Below are 21,030 nucleotides of genomic sequence, written 5' to 3' on the forward strand. Positions count from 1 at the left end.
GGATAGACGTATGCATTTTGTTTTTTTTAATGTAGAACGACATCCATCCTGCAACAGGACAAGGATTACTTAGGCAGTTGTGATGGGACTAAGGCTGTTCCAACCATGGAGCAAAGTGAGGCTGGAGGCTTAAGTTATCATCATGAAAATGCAGTAAATTATATATTGTCGCTGTTATTATTATTATTATTATTATTATTATTATTATTATTGCCAGGGAGAGGTGTTTGTGGGATTTTCTGCTTCTGGTGACAAAACAAATTGACTAGCCTGTATATTATATGTATAGCCCAGGAGACAGTGGAGACCACTGATCAGCAAAATGCTTTGGGCCAACCTTAGATCAGAGTAGACATCTAAGGGTGCCTATGCATGACTCTTTTGTACATGACAAATGAAGCCTTCTGCTCCTTAGATCTTAGCTTGATTGGATACAATAAACCCTTCCAGTTCAAGAGCTGATGGAATCAGGAGAACTTGAATCAAGATCTCCAAAAGACAGTAGAAACTCCCAGGATAAAAGTTCGTTGTCAGAAGACCTTGAGCTGAAGCAGAGCTACGATAGAAAACCTCCTAAAAGCCTGAAAGCATTCCCATAGTATTAGCATAAGAGGATAGAGGAATATGTGGCATGGATAGGATCTTCCCTCAAAGGAAGAGGATGGAGAAACGGCACCTTGTGGGTGTTTGTAAGTTTGAATCTTCCCTACATTGATCCAGAAGATGACAATGTAGATGAGGGAAGGAAGAAAAAAGGGTATGTAATTAGGGGGGACATCGGTGTAGGGTGGAGGTGTCGAAGAGAGGATTGTGGATCTCCATTTCTCCACTCTGGAAAGAGAAGAGGACAGTAAATTAGTCAAAGCATTCTTTTAAAAAGGGGGAAAATGCTACATTTGGAGTCAAAATCTACTGGGCTCCCATCTCCATCACTGAATAGGCAAAGTGTATGTTTGAACATGTCCCTCTGAAAGCAGTGAGAACTTCTCATGCATATCACAACCGCAACCCAAAGGAAAAGATTTTAGGTGAGCTTTATCTTCCTAGGCAAGGAGAGTTTTATTTTCTTTCTCCATTAAAAGAGCATTCACAAGTGATTTTCCTATCTGGAGTGTGAATAATGTAGTCCTGCAAGAAAGTTACCTGCCCAATCCTGCACTAAACTAATCCCTTTGTAATGGCGAGCCTTCCAGTCTGCTGACAGATCTATTGTGTCTCTCTTACAATTGTGCAGAGTTATTAAATCAGGGAAGCCACAGTTTTGTGCCAGCTGGGCAAACTGTTTCTAATACTGGAAATTATCCAAGCACAGGAGCTGCTTATTGGCTATCCAGATCCTGAAACCTCATGGACAGACCAAGCCGCTGATGGGGACTGGTATTGTTGGGCCCTTGCCCTCCATCCAGAGGCTCATGATCAGCCCCTGGAGCCAGGCCACTTTCTTGCTTTGCAGTTGCTACTGAAGCAAACCAGGGTGAACAAAAGAAAGGAACCACAGCATTGTGTGGGGGAAGTGAGGTCAGTGAGCACTCCAAGAGAGAATTCACTGAAGACATCTCAGTCAAAGTCTACCCAAACCTGGAGGTGAGACTTGACACTACCTCAATGTGCAAATCATAAATACTTCTGGGTTCCTATCTTGCTCTTTGACCTTCTTGCTTCTTTTTCGGTTTTAAACATCTTTCAGATGGGTAAATCTGGTTAGTTCCTGGATGGGACTATTAAGATGGAGATGACCAGACCAGACTTGGAAGTTTAAAAACATAAAAACTCAGAAAGTGGCAATGGCAAACCACTTCATTATAGTTGCCAAGAAAGCAGCATTACGATCACATGCAATCACTAGGAGTTGAGTTCAGCTCAAAGGAGCTCATCTTTTTCTTTTTAACATGCATCCCATGCACAGAACTGGTTTGATCCCTCTCTCTCCATGGTTTAATTCTGACAAATGAGAGTCCCCTTTTGGTTGTTTTGTTATATACTGGTCACCACTTTATATTCTGTATTTATATATTTTATTGTTATACAGTGGGGGTTTAAAATTTTTTTTAATGGATTGTTTGTTTTTTATGCTATATGCTGCCCAGAGTCACATTGTTTGAGTTGAGTGGCCTTATAAATCTTATGAATCAATCAATCAATCAACAGCTACTTGAGGAATCTCATATTGGGCATTTTCTCATCACTTTGGAACTCTCCACTCTCCAGCTAGAAATCTGTTAGGCAGAACATTCTCTGGACCTTCCCCATCGAAGCAGATGGGAACTATTTAAGATTACACAGTCCTTATGGAAGAACCTCCCCCCTGAGAATAGGAGGGTCCTCTCTCTCTTGGACCTCTGGAAGGCTTTTAAGATCTGGTTTTTCCCCCAGGCTTTAGAGCTATGATGTTAGGGGAGCCCAATATATGTGTGTTTGTATTGTGGGATTGTTAGTTGTGCCACAGTGACTTTTTGCACTGGATTGTTTTTAACTATATCTTTGTTCAGTTATAGGTTTTTTTTCATTTTTATGTTTCTGTGCATGTGAACTGGTTGTGAACTGCCCAGAGGTATGCATTTAAGATGGCTCTATGAATTTTAGAAGGAAAAGAAGGTCAACTCCTGTTCCATTTAGCAAAGCTTCAGCATCAAACCTGTCAAACTACAAGCTCAGAGAGGTGGGTCTAGTGTCACTTGGGTACAGAATAACCCATTTTATCAGATAATCTGGAGCTCCACAAACTGTGATACATAGGCGAGGTAGTCCCTAGCTCCTTTTCTCCAGCCCCTGGGGCCGTCCACAGTCCAACCATTGAAACTGGTGGCAAACGGCCAAATTATGATATCTTTTCTCCCTTACGTGTTTTCAAAAACAAGCAGAAATATAGGTGTGACTTAATGCCTCTATTTTTTACTGAAAGAGAAAGGAAAAAAGACTGAAAAGGGGTCGAACGTTCTGGTGCCACTGCTTTCATGTGACACTGCTTCCCACCACCCCAAAGGCTTAAAAATATTTTTACCAAGGACAGGCCATACCTGCCGAAAAGTTGTCCGCCGCTGATATAAATATTAACTATTTTGGTATATCAGATCGATCCCTCTACAACCACTGCTCTCCCTATGTACATCTATTTAACAGGCAAAGGATCTTTATCAGCAAAAATACGCAGGGGAAGGGCGGTTTATAGCCTTAATAGTTTCTTGGCTGCGCCTAAGGGTATGGGTTTGGGGGTGGGGGGAGCTGGGGGCTGAAGAGGGCTAAGATGTCAATGCAAAATACATAGCCCAACAATCTCAAAGGGACCTACTACAAAGTGAACCCATAACTGACATTTTTCCAAGAAAAATACAGTCCAGTATAATTACTTTCTTGAAAGCCATCCTAGCAGCTTTCGCTCCTACTAGATGTAAGATGTAAATGAGTTTCTCTTTAAACCTCCAGAGCGGTTTACATAAAAACTCATTAAAATAATAACAGTCAATTGCACGAAAGGGAGTTTTGGAAGCAGGTCCACTGCTTATGGAGCGACTTGGCTAAGGACTGTATGCAAAGTTGTATCTCAACTCCTGTTGTTATTGTTTAGCAACACACCTGAGGCTTTGTTGTTGCCTCTTGCTCTCTTACTACTCGTAGGCAGTGAAACAACCAGCATGCCTGGGAGGATTTCCTACCCCAACCCTTGTGAAATGCTGGGGCGAGGGCAGACCACCTTACCACCTCACTAATGTATTTTAGGAATGCATGGAAGGCTTTGGGATTAGCAGGTCAATCAACAAGCAAACCAAAATGTCCACCTGCGAAACTAAAAACTGTTTGATCTTGCTTAAAGCGAAAGTGGACCTTGGCATAAATCACTAAGAAGGGCTGGTCCTCACGGTCAAGGCCGGCTCTACTATGAGGTAGATAATAGATGATCAGGCAATGATTTCATTTCTCTCTTATGACTGTAATATTTTTCTTGCCTGGAAGGTGGGATGTTCTAAGGTGTCAGAATAACTTGGTGTGCATTTGGACTTTGGACGGGTTATTTGCCTACAGCAGCAAGAGCTTTTGAGGTGGCCTGGCCCACAACCGCTGTTGGAAGCCGTCTTTGCTTGTCCAGCACAGACTGAATACACATATACGTACTGGGGCCAATCCAGGACATTCATATACGGTGTAGTCGCCATTTTCCGTCTCTGATTCTGTAGGGAACTGCTCCACTGCTTTGGGACATTCTCTCCTGGGGAGGAGGACACAAAATAAGGCGATGGGGTGTTAAGGAGGTGGAAGCAAATTACCTGAGTCCTCTTCTGTTAGCCCTAATAGGTAGACCAGACCAGGAAATCAACTCCACAGGAAGACTAAATAACAGAATCCTGTAAATCTGATTGGGCTGTACCTCCTTCTCCTTCTTATACTCCAGTGAATTAGGGAGGTGTCTGTCTGAGCCACTTCCGAATGTTATCTCATTATTCTGGACTTAAAAATGTTTCAATCCCTTTTGCCTAGGTAACAGTTCCTGCATATCTCAGTCAAGGTTCTCTTCCATATTGTCTACACTACTGCTCTCCCAAATCTCCACCCTGCCTTTACGGTAACCAGAATCCCCCAATTCCATCATCCCCAGGGCAATATAGAGGAGGGATGCAGGCATGGGAGACACTAACCAATTAGACTACCTAATCCCATCTTCCCAAAACACACTTAATATTTATTTATTTATTTATTTAATTTAGCTCTGCCCATCTTCCCCCCAGTGGGGGACTCTGGGCAGCTCACACAAACCATTAAAACAATAAATATATATAAATACATAAAACATAAAAATTTATACAAAACATTATCAAAAAGAGAAAGAGAGAGTCCAAGAGGATGATGGTTCTGGAGCTGAAGACAACAGGCCTCTATGGGTCTAGCCATCCCCATGCTTGATGTCTTCCCTCCCCACCCCAGGCCAAGTGGCAGAGCCAGGTCTTCAAAGCCCTCCAGAAGGCCAGGAGTGAGGGGGCCAATCACACCTCTGGGGGCAGAATATTCCAAAGAGCGGGGGCTACTGCAGAGAAGACCCGCCTTCTGGACCCTGCTAGTCAGAGCTGTTTTGTCGAGGGGGTCCAGAGCATGCCCTCTCTGTGTGTTTGGGTGGGATGGGTTGAAGTCATGGGGAAGAGGTAACCTGGTAAGCCTTAGGTAACCTGACCCGATGCCATGTAGGGCTTTAAAGGTAATAACCAACACCTTGAATTGGACCCAGAAGCAAACTGGTACCCAATGCAGCTCGCAGAGCAACGACGTTACATGGGCCCTTCTTGTGGCTTCCAGAATAGCCTGCGTGGCTGCATTCTGGACTAGCTGTAGCTTCCGGATACTCTTCAAGGGTAGCCCCATGTACAGTGCATTACAGTAGTCTATAAGGGAGATAACAAGGGCATGAATGACTGTTTGAAGGGCATCCTGATCCAGGAAAGGGAGTAACTGACGCACAATCTGAAGTTGTGCAAAGGCCCTCCTTGCCACAGCTGCCACTTGCTCTTCAAGCAGGAGCCGTGAGTCTAGGAAGACCCCCAGATTATGTACTGGGTCTGTCTGGGGCAGTGCTACCCCATCCAGCACCAAAGATGACAAAGTCCCGGATACAGAGGAGCCATTAACCCACAGCCACTCCATCTTACCAGGGTTCAGCTGAAGCCTGCTGTTCCCCATCCAGACCCTTACAGCCTCCAGGCACCGTGAAAGGGCGGTCATGACATCACTTACCTCACCTGAGACAGAGATGTATAATTGAGTATCATCAGCATATTGATGATACCTCATCCCATGATGATGGATGATCTCACCCAGAGGTTTCATGTAGATGTTAAAAAGGAGCAGAGAAAGAACCAAACCCTGCGGCACTCCACAAAAGAGGGGCCGAGGATGGGACCTCTCGCTCCCTATCACCACCGATTGGGATCAGCCCTGGAGAAAGGAGGTGAACCAGCACAGAACCGTGCCGCCCACCCCCAATTCCCCAAGCCGTCCCAAAAGGATACTGTGGTCAACAGTATCGAAAGCCGCTGAGAGATCGAGGAGAGCAAGGATGGTCGCAGTTCCACCATCCTGCTCCCACCAGAGATCATCCGTAAGTGCGACCAATGCCATTTCTGTTCCATAACCGGGCCTGAATCCTGACTGAAAAGGCTCCCTTTTTGTCAACACGTGAGTCTGGCCCTCCATGCATGACTCAAATAAAATCATTTTATAGATAACTATTGATTAGGAAGCAGTATAAGAGAACAAGGAAGCTTCTACTAAGAACATATTGTCTCAGTTTTTTTATAAATCTTCTGTGCAAATTTCTGCAGTTACCCAAACACATAAAACCTTAAATGTATAAATGTTGCATCATGTGGTTAAGCTGTTGGAAATATACTATTCTAGATCATAGACAGATAATGGTAACAGGGTAGGGGTGAATATACTGTATATGACAAGGAGAAAACCATGCTTGAATGTTTTTAATATCTTATTTTCTGTGTGCATGGAGGTTTGTGTGTGATGGAGTATGTACCCATGCACACACACACATATGCGCACTTATAATATTTAATCTCCCAACTATGGTTTGAAATAAAACCTATCACAAACACTAGGCTCTTCCTGAAATTAAGTGTCTCCTAAGCAATCAAGAGTTCATCTGCTCAACACTGGGAGACCTGTTGTCAAGCTCTGGAGACAAATCTTTCAAAGAGGTCCCCAACCCAGGGATCTTTTCTCTTCAGGTAACAGAAATGGAAGTTCTGCTCTCCCGTGTCCTCTCCCATTGAGCCATGGTCCTTCCCATTCTGAGACTTGCTCCATTCTCATAGCTGTTTCATGCCCTCCCACTTCCAGGGAAAGTTCTAGAGAAGAACACTTACTCCTCACCAGTAAGAAGTTTCTTCTGATGTTGATAGTGGTGAACTTGACAAGACTGTGCTAGCCTGGAATCCATATACTGAGAAGAATGAAACAGAAGATGATTAAGAAGAGCCTTATTAGATCAGTAAAACTAGATTATGAGATCTAGTCAAACATCCTGTTTCCTCCACCAACCCAATGTCTCTTGAAAGCCCATGACAGGAGAGCTATAGCCTTATATCTCTGTAGTCATACCAATTCAACCTAACTCTGACCCCTGCCATCATGACTTCTTGCCTTTAATAGCCTCCTTCTCCTCCACGAATTTGTCAAATTCATCTTCATATCCATTCAACTGGACACAATCTATTAAGCCCCATCAGGCTGAGTTCATATGTTACGCAAAGCCATGAACAATGATTTGCAAAGCATAACAGCTGGCTTCACACAACATGCTGACAAAACATGCTACAGCTTAACATGTCATGTGAGCAAGGCCTCTATCTTCTATTAGTGAATTCCACTGCAGAGCCAACTTACAGCACTGGGTTGATGGTATCGGTACTGGTTCCCTCGAGTAGCTGTGTATGCCATCTTCTGAGCCAAGCGTACCTCTTTCTGAAGCCTGGAAATTAACCAAAGATATTTCGACTGACCCACAACAAAAAGCTAATGAATAACCCCAACGTGTGTTCCCATTTTCCTGATTCCCAGATCAATAAACCTGCAGCCTATTTCATCCACAGCACTGGGAAAAATAATGAATGAAGGAATTTCTGGGAGCATGGGCAGAGTTCCTCCCATCTCTGAACATTGCTAAGACATAGACATCAGATTAATGATAATTATAATAATGAAGAAACAATATATGAAAAAGAGGACAATCAGATTCATACCTGTACCAGCAAATGGCTGCAACCACCAATCCAGAGACTCCTGTCACCGTGCACATGACCACGAGAGCTGAAAGGACCACAATTAACTCTTTGAGTGCTGGACCCACAGGATATGGCAAAGCACTGCTTTTCTAGCTGCACACGCATCCCACCCTCAGCTGTTCCAAGCTCTCCTCCTCATTCTTGCCCCATCTTTTCTGATCTCTTAAAGAAGACCAAACTAATGACAACAGGTGCAACAAACAGCTTTAGAAATGACAATGAAGTTATCAAAGTGGTGGACAGCTTCTACCTGTTAGAATCAACCATCCACTGTAAAGGAACAAGCAGTCAAGAAATACGCCACAGACTAGCACTTGGTAGAGCAGCCATGAAGGCCTTGGAAAAGATATTCAAATGCCATACAAAGATCAGAATTGTGCAAGTCATGGTGTTCCCTGTGACACTCTATGGAAGCAAAAGTTGGACTTTGAAGAAGCAGGATAGGAAAAGTATTGACGCTTTTGAACTTTGGTGTTGGAGAAGAACTAGGCTTAAATTATCCTACTTTGGACACATGATGTAAAGACCTAGCTCTCTAGAGAAGGCTTTGATGCTGGGAAAGATGGAAGGAAAGAAAAGAAGAGGGTGACCAGCAGCAAGGTGTTTGGACTCAGTTACTGTGGCAATGGGGGCACATTGGAAGACCTGAAAGACCAAATTAGGGATAGATTGTCATGGAGAAAATCTATGTGGTCAGTAAGAATTGACAACGACTTGATATCAATCAATCAATCAATCAATCAATCAAAATACTCACTAAGAGTCACAGCTTTATTCATGCTAGTAGCTGGAGGACGGGACCTTTGCTTGAAGTCCACTCTCACTCTCCTTGGTGGTGTGGTGGCCGAGACTGGAGTGATTTCATACAACTCAGAAGAAACTGGAGAAGTGTTCCTGGAATAGGAGACACTTGTGGGAAGAGAAGTGGGGAAGCCAGTTGGAGAGCTGGGTGGTTCAAATACCTCAGTAATGCCTGTAAAATCGGCAACGTATTAATTTGAAGAATGCCATTTTTCTGCCTGGTTTCCATCTATTACTCTCTAGTAGCAGATCCTGCAAATTTCTCTAAGGAACAAGGCTTTGTAACGGCTTCATTAATCTAGCAGCAGGGCTAAACCTAAAATTATGCCCTTTGGCCATAAGCCATTCTAAACATTTTTGGAAACGTGGTCCAGTAAGCAATGTTGCCCCAGGAGATAAGGAACTGACAAATATGTAACATTCTGTTTTTTAATCCATGAGCCAATTCTTACTATAGGTGATAAACAATAATAAATATAATACACATCCTCATCCATGCAATTGTTTCCTTCACGAGGTAGAATAGAAGAGGGAACATCTGGTGTTCTCCTTTCCATCCCTATTCTGCTGTCCTTCTGTATAGAAGGGAGGGTAAATAAAGCTGGAAGAACTTTAAAGATTCTGTGCCTTTTGGTAGAGAGAGAATGTAAATTCTTGCTTGTAGTTCATGTGCTTCTCTCTCTCCCTTCGTTTCCCTGCCTTTTATCCTGTTTTGGCCAATTAATTATTTTTTGACATTTGTTGATGTTTAATCCATAAGCCCAAGGAGTATTTTTGCTAGCTGAACTGAGTGGCGTGTGAGCGTGCTCTCATCTCGATCTAGGGAATGACTGGGAGACGGCTGGATGCAATTTAAACTGGAAATTATCTCATTTTCCAACACAGCTAAGAGATAAAAATAGATACTGGATGTAATCATAATGCATATCTATTTTAACCAGGCAGTACAAGTGTCAGGGAGACAGGGAAATAAAAGATATGGAGCAGAATGCACCATTCCTGATGAATGCTTTGGGTCAAACTTTCTGAAAAGTAGACATTGCCAACCCATTTGGGATGTGGGGTGTGCATCACAACCAAGCTTCAGGCCCTTTAGATTCTACGCCAAAATTTCCATGACAGGGGCAATCACAAAGTGCCATATGGCGCAGCATTTTCTTGAGTCACGAGTCATTTCGATGCATGACATTGTTTTGCAAATACTAAATGCCCTTAGAAATGACTGTAAAGCTGAATCTAATCTTATAGTTCTGCACACACAGGTATTTAATGCTGGTTAGATTGAGTAGAATAAACCATGCATGTTCAATGAACCACCAAAGACGTTGCAAGAGAAAAGGCACATAGTTGAATATAGTTACACTGTGATCAAAGTAGGGCTTTTTGGTCCCATATTATTCATACAGTATTGGAACTTGTTGGATGAATGGGTTTTATGTCATCATGGACCTCCATTCTTGTCTACATTTCAGGCATTCATTAAAGTTGAAAAAGCAAATTAAACTTTTGTTATTTTTGAGAAGAGCAGAACGTGCTAAATGTGGGAAGTCAGCAGATGATCTCTCCATTCCCCTTTGTACAGGACATTAATGGACAAACTGACAAATAATTTGAAAATACTGAATAAGCTGGACACTTCTCTGAACAAATGCTGGTTCTTTATCTAATATCCCACATTCCTCTTGGCTGTTCGCATCTCGGGAAAGATTCTGGAAATGGCACTCATGATGAGAAGTGGCTGCTTAGTTCTCCGAGTAGCAACATATAAGGCATGTGGATGCATTGGGCTGAACGCATCTGGAATTGACAGCTGGAATTCTATGACATTTGAAAGAGATGTTGGATCAGTGTTTCTCAACCTTGGCAACTTTAAGCTGTGTGGACTAGAACTGTGTGGTCTTCAATTCTGGGAGTTGAAGTCCACTCATCTTAAAGTTGCTAAGGTGGAGAAACACTGTGCTGGATACTTCTGCTTCCCTCCCCCCCCCCCACCTTTTGTAGATACACCGTGGTTTTGATATAGATCTTGGACCCTTATATGTAAAAGAGAATCCATCTATGTATGTGCATGTGTGTGTGTGTGTATTGATGAATATCCAATAAAAGAGGATATCTGTAGCTCAGGTTGCTCTGAGGTCCTTGGTGCTCTCTGAGCTTGGTCGTTGGCTTGCAGATGTTTCATTACCCAACTAGGTAATGAAACTAGTTGAGTAATGAAGCATCTGCAAGCCAACGACCAAGCTCAGAGAGCACCAAGGGCTCCACGTTTATGAAGATGAAACTGGAGGGACTCTTTCCCCAAGAAACTTTGCTTCCCCCCCAATATCATACACTCTTAGAACTAGGGAGGAACTTCAAGGAGTCCTTCCTAGCTCTTCATTGAGACATGAAACACTTTCAGCATGGAGACCCAATGCCATTAAAACACAACAGATACAGAAATGGGTAAAGCATCAGAGACCTACAGAACAATGTTTTGAGTTAGCCAGCCCTAGCCCAGCATCTTTGAGAGGACAGAAAAAGAACTCAAGAAAGGAAAAAGAAAAGGAAATCCAGCTGTGCCTTATCATGATTTCTCTACAAAACCTGAAAACTCATTCATTAAAAAATGAGGATGGTCAAACCAGAAAAACACTTTAACCTCATCGTTGTATGTTAATGGCAAATTGTATGCTTTGAACTTGGCTTAAAATTCCTGGCTTCACCACTTTGCTAATCTGATCCCTGATATGGCAGAGATGTTTTATCTCAATGTGGTTGCATCAGCTTCTGCCTGGATTCATGCCTAGCTTTGCAGGAAGAGCAAAATTTGGATGACTGGGGGGTTGTCCAACTTTTGGAGAGGGGTGGTGAGGGTTGCAGCTGACAGGGCAGTGATGTAAAAGAGAAATTGGAGCAGGCTAGAAATGTTTACCTTTTCTGTGGCTGTTTGAGAAGAATTTTATAAACCACATTAAGCCTATTGTAGGGCTTAAGATAATTTTGGTGTGTCTTCTGTCTCCAAATGGCAGAAGTACATCATGAACGTTTGGCAATAGTAGTACAGGGTGTCTGTGTGTGTGTATGTCAGAAATAGAGTTTGAGGATTGCATGTAGCTGTGGAGTCTTAGGTGGCTACTTCTGGAGTAAGCCATGGTTGGTTTGACCTGTGGCGGATTGAACAAGCCACCCTATGGCAAGGTTCGCAAATGATTCTAGAATGTAAACCAGGATTCAGGTCATTGGCTTACAATTCAAAGCCACTGTGCTCACACTGCCTGCTGAACCAAAACCAAATAAATCATCTGACAACACTGAACAGAAGCAATGTTTCTATATAGCAACTAATGTCCTGCTTATCCAGGGTGAAGAGTGAGAAAACACTAACAAGAACTTAAAAATGGGCTCTTTTTCCTGAAATATCTGGAAGTTCTATAGTTCAGTCCTGCTCCCTCTGCTTAGGTCTTCTGGTTCAATCCCCCATTCATCTGAGAAAGACTCAAGTCTAGGATCATGGGGAACTGCTGCTAAGACATGCAGAGACAGAAGGCTGGACGATATGGATATTACGTCTTTCTAGATGAAAGGCTTCCACTTCCATCTTTCCTCCTTCACAGCTTTTCTATGGAAAGAAGAATGAGGGAAGAACTGGTAGGAAGGTTAAGAGAATTATTAAAGAGAAATGGGCCCCTTGTACCAATTCCTTGCGTTAGATAGGGAGGTAGAACAATACACTCCTGGAAACACCCCCAATGATCTGTTCCCTGTTGGGAAAAGAGGAAACGTTGGTGAGTTTGCCTACCAGGTAGGGTAGTCTCCATCGTGGGCAGTTGCAATGCCTTTTCATGCTTAGCCAGAAGGTAACGCAGAAGACCAGGCAAATCTTTAGGTCTCTTCTGAGTTTTTGGTTTGCTTTCTGAAAGAGAGGAGATGGAGAGGGAAAATGAGCCAGTAAACTCCACTGGGTTTGATGTCTGGTGGATTCACTCCTAATCAGATCAATGGACGTCCTACTGCACTGCTTCGAGACATGATGTTTTGCAGAGCAAGTTAAGTAATTAAAGCAGATCTCTGCTCAGCTGAGGGTGCAGTCAAGATGTCAACAGGCAGGAAGTGAAGAGAGAAGCAAAATAGGTTGGAAGAAGTGAGAGCTACAAGAAAATGTTGCAGTGGCAGTAGTCATCCTGTGCAGCATAATCCCCCACATCAGTGTTTCTCAACCTTAGCCACTTGAAGATGTGTGGACTTCAACTGTGCTGGCTGGGGAATTCTGGGAGCTGAAGTCCACATATCTTCAAGTTGCCAAAGTTGAAAAACACTGCCCTACATTATGGCTGGAAATTCTGGGATTTTGTTTGACCCCTGGCAACTTACTGTCTGGCTAAACATAGGGGAGCAGAAGATGCAAAAGCAATAATTTCACTGGGATATTGTGTCCCTTTAAATGATACATTACGTATATATACTGGATTGTGCAGAAGGAATAACCTTGAAGAACAGGAGGAAGAGCCACAATCAAGACAACTGTCAGATAAAAGAATCTGAGTCTGGGGCTGAACTGTAATTTGAAAAAGCGTCTCAGACAGGACCTTCCCTAGTTCTCATAAAGATAAAAGGAGGGAGAGGAGAAGTGTATTCAGACTTGCAAGATTCTGTTATTGTAACCTTTTAATAAAAGTAATATTAGCATTCCTAAATTTCCTAGTCTGATCTGCCTTAAAGGGCTGGCATCTACGTGAGCCTGAGTCAAGAGGTATCTGCTTCTCATCAGAAATTTTGCTTCTAAAAATCAGAATGGGAAGGGGAATGGAATGGAATGTGATGAAATTCAAATATACTTCTTAAAACAAACACAAAAAGCCAACAACTCACCCTTTTCCCAGAGGTTAATTTTCTCCAACAGCCCTCTTTTATTAGATGGGGTTTTGCTTGTTTTATGATGGTTGCAAACCATCTGGTGATGATGAGTTATAAGAAGCAATATAAAAATACTTCAGAAAAATAAAGAGACATGCCAGCACCTTCCTCCCCCACAAAGAAAGCCCCATATTCCTTCTCATTGGAGGAAGGGGAGATGCCAGAGGAAGAGAATACAGAACCTGGGATTCCTGTTTTCACCCAGGGCTCAGATCAGGGAAATGAAGTCAATCCAGTCCTTACAACATTTCCAGAATTTGCAACACTTGCTCTCTGATCTTGATCAGTAGCTTCTGACCCCTTAACAGCCCTCCAATCTCCAAGTGGAGGTACAGAGGGTGGAGTGGCAGATTGCAAGATCAGGCTGTTGGAGAGAAAATCTCTTTGGGTGTCAGAATCATAACAAATACTGAATAAAACTAGTAGGAGCTGGCTCTGGAGGACTTTATGAGCCGTTATCAGAGGCAGAGATGGTGGCTGGAAGCATTACTTTCATTCCCATCATGCATACTAATGGCCAGAAACTTCAACGGTGAGCCATTCACACAGATATGTTGACCTTCAGCTGCAACACAACCATGTAAAAATTGCAATCCTATTCAGCTGCAGTGCTTTGTTTCTTGATTCTTGACCTACAAACTGGTTTTAGATGATGCCTTGGAACTAAAATATCTGTGTGGTTAATTTAGTAGCTCTTGATCTTGGTCCGCAGACTATTCTCTCTCTCTGGCTCCCCGTGTCTCTTTGGGTCAGAACATCTTCCTAAAATATAAGATGTGTTGCAAAGGACAAAGGCCAGAAAATAGGGAGAGTTGGAATGTACAGAAGAAATGTAGGGGATGTTGTACATTTACAGTGATGAAGGGCCATGTTGGCTAGAAATTATAGAAATTCCTTGTTTTGTGCCTTCAAGTCAGTGTTGACTCCTGGCAACTGCCTAGATAAGTCCCTGTAATTTTCTTGGCAAGATTTCAGAAGTGGTTTGCCACTGCCTTCTTCTTCCTAGGGCTGAGAGAGAGGGACTGGCCCAAGGTCACCCAGTTGACTTCGTGCCTAAAGCAGGGCTAAAACACACCATCTCCTAGTTTCTAGCCTGGTCCTTAACCACTACACCAAACTGGCTCACACAGAAACATTGCTGGACACTAATTTTCATTAGTTCTCCCCACCATGGCTAATGGTTATGGGTGATAGGAACTGTAGTGCCACAATACTTGTAGGGTTATAATGTCCCATTCCTCATGTATGCTCTGATTCTAAAAGCCCAGAATGAAGACCCTGTTTAGTTGCAAATCTTACTCTCCTGAAATGCTATAGTAGGTATTTGGGAGAACAAACCATGACTGTGGGAGATTTTCCCATCATATCTCTCATTCTTCACCACAATTTAATAGCTCCAGCACAATTTAATACTGGAATACCATGATTTGGTGGGGGAGAGACATTCCTTTCCGTGCTTTTTTCCAACTAATTTCACCACCACCACAAATGAATATTTGCATCTCCAGAGAAAAATCATTCCTATTTTAATTTTTCTTCCTTTTTTTGTATGTAATCTTTATTAAAACTTTTTAAAAAGAAGATAAAAACTAATATAAAGAAAAGAAGAAAAGAGAAAAAGAAAGAAAGCAAAGAGAAAGCAAACAGTGCAAGAAAAGGAAAAAAGGTAAAGAAAAGTAGAAAGGAAAGAAAAAAGATACAGAGCCATGGCTTCCAATATTTTTCACAGCAGTTATAAGTACAATTATATTTTAACCTCTCTCTCTCTAAAGTTACATCATAATACTCTTCTTTCTATAATCTATCCTGTCTAATCATCAAAACCATAAATCACAACTTCATTTTTTTTCATTTTTATGCAACAAGTCCATTAGAGGTTTCTGGTCCCCAATAAATGTAGATAGTGTCTTTTCTCTAATCAAAGAAGTTTGTTTGTTTATTATTTATTATTAAATTTGTATGTTGCCCATCTCCCCCCCCCCCATGGGCGACTCTGGGTGGCTCGCAATCAAAATCAGAAACCCCATCGACAATTAAAAATCCCCACATAAATAGTTAAATAAATAATCCATTATTTATTTAATAATGTTTATTAAATAAATAATGGATATAATGTTTATTAAATAAATAATCCATTATTTATTTAATAATGTTTATCCATCTCAGCAAGATCTGTCAATTTCACCAACCATTCCTCCATAGGGGGTCGTGTTGAATCTTTCCATCTTTGTGCATATAATAATCTCGCCTACAGATTGTCTTTAGATGATGCTTTGGAACTAAAACATCTGTGGGCTTAATTTAGTAGCTCTTGATCTTGGTCCATGGACTATTCTGTCTCTGGCTCCCCATGTCTCTTAGGGTCAGAACATCTTCCTAAAATATAAGATGTGCTTTTTCCCAACCAATTTCACCACCACTATTTTAACTTTTCTTCCTTCGGTGCGACAGCAAAAGTTGGATTCTACCACCAACCTATATCCATTACTAAACCCCAGGCTGAAAAACCTCTTGGCTATCGTGAATTCCTTGATAAAGTTTTTCCCAGTACAATTTTGGAAAACTCCATCCCCGCTAACGCTTCAAGCTTCCAAACCCCACAGGACTTACCATGCTTAGAACCTTTTTTTGGCACACAGTTGCCACTGGAATCCTCTTCATAACCAGGGAAACAAGAACCACAACTTGGCGCCCCATCTGGCCCACAGCCCAGTCGCTGGTGAAGTAGGCAGTTGATTTTGTACCTGGCAGGGCACAGGGGGTCTGCAAAAAAGAGGATACAAAAAGAGGAGGAAAACTTGCTTCAAGGAGGGCAGGCAGATTCCTTGGAGTTCTCTGTGCTTTGCCAAGAAACTTCACTCTCAATCCAAACTACCTCCATTTTCTTCCCCATTTTTAGGAATTCAGGAACCCTGACTTGTAAGGTCCAAGCAACATTTGCCATGATGAATGCCCATGCTTGCTGAGAATTATAGGAATTATCATATAATCATAGAATGGATGAGTTGTAAGGGACATTGGAGAATATCTAATCCAAACCCATTTTCAAAGCATGGTATACCCTGTGACACCATATGGAAGTGAAAGTTGGACTTTGAAGAAGCAAGATAGGAAGAGTATTGGCACCTTTGAACTTTGCTGCTGGAGAAGACTCCAGAGAATACTGTGGACAGCCAAGAAAACAAACCAATGGATCATCAAACAAACAAACCCAGAGTTCTCATTCAAGGCACAAATGACCAGGCTCAAATTAGCCTACTTTGGACACATAATGCAAAGACCCAGCTCTCTGGAGAAGGCTCGAATGTTGGGAAAGATGGAAGCAAAGAGAAGAAGAGGATGACCAGCAGCAAGGTGGATGGACTCATTTACAGTGGCAATGGGTGCACTGTTGGAAGACAAGATTAGGGAGAGATAGTAATGGAGACAATCTGTCTACGTCTTCACTGAGAGTCAACAGGAACTTGATGGCACATAATCAATCAATCAAAATACAAGCCCACAAAACCATCCCCAACATGGATCATCCAGCCACCCTGTCCAACATGATTAGGTAGGACTTGGTTGGGAAAGCCTGTCTTGGACTCTTCTCTAAGTCAAAGAACACAAAGGTTTTCTACACAACAACAAACTAGCATATTGGCAACCCAGACAGTGTGCCTTTTCAGTACTGGTGACTTCTCTTGGAATGCTGTCCCTCCTGATGTTCAGTTAGCCCTGATCCTGCTGGCCTTAAAATGTGGTTATTTCCCCATATTTTGAGCTAAGATAAGTAAGTTTCCATTGGAAGAGGGTTTAATTGTGCATATTATTATTAACGTTTATTGAAGACTGTTGATTTTATCTTGATTGTTTTTTGTAAGTTGCCCAGACTTGCACTTTTTGAGTTGGGCAGCCATATAAATTCAATCAATCAATCAATCAATCAATCAATCAATCAATCAATCAATGCTTTGTGCATTCCCAAGTTTCAACCCCTCTTGCCTGGCACCCAGGATGCAATGATTAGCCAAGCGAGAGGTGGGTTGGAATTCTCAAATCCAATTTTCTTATCAGCTGTGAATTCAAGAATTAGCCTAACCCTCTGAACCTCACCTCTCTATCTTTAAGATAGGGATAATAATTCCAAGAAGATCAAGGTGAAGCATTTCAGACATTAATGATCCTGGATCCCCATCACGTTACCTGTTGTCACCAAGGTGTCCAGGGACATCTGCCCTACTAATTTTACATTTTATTTAAGTGAAAATAAATAAATTGGACACTAGTGTGTTGTAAGGCAAAGTTCCACCCTCAACCATATTTATGTTGAAGGTAATTTCTGGAGCCACATAGAGATCTTCAGAGTTGTTGGAGAGTGGGTGGCCTTAGAAGTGGAATGAATGAATGAATGAATGAATGAATGAATGAATGAATGAATGAATGAATGAATGAGTGTCTTAGAAAGCAACATGATGGGTGACCGCAGATCAGTACTTGACCAGAAGAAAAAAGGCAAAGTTACACTTGAGAAAGTGGTACCCTAGAAGTGGTATTAGCAAGTTTGCCACGAGAGGCTTGTGATTTGCCAGTCTCAGAAGTGCCCATTTTGTGAGTGTGCACATAAGATGCTTTCCAAAGATGCACCCCAGTTCAAAAAATCTGGGGAGCCAATCGACAGCTGTTATGGACCCTTCTTGGTGGTGCCTTGCTATGAGATGGTGCAATAATTCAAAATGTGTTCTCAAAATTTCAGTGAGGTTCCAGATTAGCCCTTACCACTAGTTCTGATTTCTTTGGTGTGGGCACCTCCTTAAGGATAGATCACATTTGGAAGCACTGCTTAAGAGAAAATAAATAATCGCATTATCTCTAATCATATTATGTGCAATGAAACAAAGCTTTTCATCAGACCCTGGAAGAATAAGTAAACTGTACTGGACAATCCAACCAGGACATTGTTTCTCAACCTTGGCAGCTTGAAGATGGGTGCACTTCAACTCCCAGAATTCCCCAGCCAGCCATGCTGGCTGGGGAATTCTGGGAGTTGAAGTGCACCCATCTTCAAGCTGCCAAGGTTGAGAAACACTGTACCAGGAGAAAATACATTCCAAAAATGCAGGGAGGGGAGGTTGCTGCTGCTTGAAAGGTCAGATCTGGGGACCGCACCTGTCTCACCTCTGAAAGGCCAGATCCCCACCTGTCTCACCTCCGATGACAGGTGTATCTTGGCCATCAGCCTTTTATGAAAGATTGCAGGATCCATAACTTCAGTGCCAATTCATCCCATCTTTGTTTTGAACTGTGCACAAAAAAAGGACTGAAGACCTAGAGAGCCCAAATCTTTAACAGGAGCCCTTTCCTGATTGATTAATTCCACTAAAATAAAGGATAATCCCCCCCCCCCGCAAAGTCTGCAACAGAGACAGGGTGATCCACGAGACACCAGTGCTGATTCCTAGATGAAGTCTTATTCCTCCCCTCTCTCTTCAGGAGCTCCTTTTAAACCATGATTCTTTCTGAAGATGTTTCTTTCCATGTTATACTAGTACTACTGATACAGAGGGATTGGTATTGTTTGTAACTGAAGTTTTGGAACAGGGCTGGAAATTGGATTGCCACCTCATTCCACCCCTTTTACAGGGCTGCTGTGGGCTTTCTGCAGGCAGAAATAAAACTAGTAAAGCAGCACCTAGCCTTGCATCTTTGTATAGACGTGAGCTGCACCTGTTGAACATCTCCCGGTTATCAATCTGTTAAAACTACTTCTTAGAAAAGAGGAAAGAGGCTAGTTCTTGCTAATGGGTGAATTTGTGAAGTGGAACAAAGAGTTTTGGATGGCGACAGAAGGTGGCATATAATGGGTGAGTCACAAGCAGGACGCCTTTGTTCGGTAACAACCATTGTGCCTAGTGAATTATAACAATGAAGGCTGGAAACAAACTTAAGATTTTTGAAAAGGAAAATTGCTCTATCCCTATTGCTGGGATAGAGCAATAGAATTCTAGATGGGGAAGAAGCAGGAATTAAGCTGAGCCAAGTCTTCGAAGCCAAGACAAATGTCTAGAACCTATCAAGGACAAGGTGCCTATTGAGTGCCCCCCTCCATAATCCAGTCCCCAATCTATTTGCAATTTACCTGAAGGGTCTTCTGATCCAAGGGGGTGGATTTTAATAAAGCAATATTCAATCTCTTAGGATGAATTGAATAAGTTAAAGCAAAGATACAACGAAGCCTCGGTTCCTTCTTATTCTAGAACCAAACCTAGGTTTAAACTACTGCAATCCATTTCTCCACCCGCCCAACCCACCAAGTATCCAGCAACCGACCTCCGTTTATTCCTTCATTCCAAATGTTTACTGTTCTCCTGCTTTCCTTCCTAGCCTTCTGCTTCTAGTGGAACATTTATCTCTCCTTTTGTTTTCTCCCCGCCCTTTTCCCTTCTGCTCTTGCATTTGTCTGCTTCCTCTCCCTTCAGCAGTCACTCCCCTCCTCTCCTCTCCTGAATCCCCCAATTTACATCCCTCCCCACCCCCCACCCCCAGCCAGGTGCCCCCTCACCTGCTTCCCAGTTGGCCCCCGTAGTGGCCAGGATGGCGAAGAATCCCAGCCATCGTATGGCTTTGCTCAGCATCATCGCCTTTCAAACAGATAAATGGATCGGGGAGGGGGAGGGTAAGTAGTAAGCTCCCCCCTTGCTACAGAGGGGGCTGTGCCCCTCAGCAGCTCTTGGCATGTAGCCGAATACGAGAGAAGACCTGCTGGCCGGCGGATGGGGAGGGACTGCGGATATTTATGAATGAACCGAGGATTGGAGGGTGGATGGGGAGGGGGTGGATAAGGATGGAGAATTAGGCTGAAGAAAACTTGTACTTGCCGGAGAGGAGAAGGTATAGGGGACAGAGTGATGGATGGCTAGCTTTAGACTGACAGGTTAATTGGACGGGCTTATGTACTACGTATAAGGGATCCAACTAACATCAGTGCACGGTTGGATAGTTAGAGGTCTGGGAGTTATCCAGCTACTAACTGGCAGGGATGGGGGGGGGGGGGACCATGCCATAATCTGTTTTGGTGTCCACATCATGCCTTTTATAAATATTTTCTAGCATCCCAGCTGTATCGTTAGGGATGGCACATTTTAATGTAGTGTTCACATTGCATTTCTGAACTAAAGTTTTCGAGACTACCATGAGGCTTAAAAGCATTCTTGCAATACTTCTGCATGAACATACACTTTGGAAAAATAAAAGAGGAACTTATGTTGTACTCCAGGGAGAGTGATATGATTGCAGTGGTGTAAAAGTTTGATCAATCAATCCATCAAGTGTTAGCATTTATGTACACATGCACACATTCATCGCAGTTATGCAGACTCATAGTCCCATCCATGCCAATATAAGCTTGATATGAGACACAGGCTATTGTCCTATATACATTTTCCTGGAAGTACATTTTACTGACCTCAGTGAGACTTATTTTTGATTTAGTGCACTATGATCTGCATTTCTAAAACTAATGTAAACAGAATTCTGTGTTAATGCTTCATGCAGTCCCTCCAAGAAGGAGTTGCTT

General features: G+C 42.6%; 1 protein-coding gene across 1 annotated transcript; it reads right to left on the reverse strand.

The window, feature by feature from the left end:
- Positions 1-569: 569 nt before the first annotated feature.
- LOC112541178 (neural proliferation differentiation and control protein 1-like) lies at positions 570-20,089 on the reverse strand. Its single transcript, XM_025169486.2, has 9 exons — positions 20,017-20,089; positions 16,086-16,238; positions 12,361-12,474; positions 8,536-8,751; positions 7,737-7,803; positions 7,381-7,465; positions 6,861-6,937; positions 4,111-4,204; positions 570-831 (listed from the first exon to the last, which is right to left on the reverse strand). Exons 1-9 carry the CDS (start codon positions 20,087-20,089, stop codon positions 766-768), a joined length of 945 nt encoding a protein of 314 aa, XP_025025254.1. The 3' UTR covers positions 570-765.
- Positions 20,090-21,030: the final 941 nt, after the last annotated feature.

This window comes from Python bivittatus, unplaced genomic scaffold (genome assembly GCF_059951505.1).
Source record: "Python bivittatus isolate LINGU-HERP-01145 unplaced genomic scaffold, Pbiv_v1 ctg000080_np1212, whole genome shotgun sequence".
Taxonomy (NCBI): Eukaryota; Metazoa; Chordata; class Lepidosauria; order Squamata; family Pythonidae; genus Python; species Python bivittatus.

Excerpts from the sequence above, each read along its gene's own strand:
- LOC112541178 (XM_025169486.2), bottom strand. The coding sequence starts at position 20,089 with ATGCTGAGCAAAGCCATACGATGGCTGGGATTCTTCGCCATCCTGGCC. Across the intron at positions 12,475-16,085 it reads AAAAAAAGGTTCTAAGCATG|AAAGCAAACCAAAAACTCAG; the intron begins GTAAGTCCTGTG and ends CCTCTCTTTCAG. Across the intron at positions 7,466-7,736 it reads GCAGCCATTTGCTGGTACAG|GCTTCAGAAAGAGGTACGCT; the intron begins GTATGAATCTGA and ends GTTAATTTCCAG.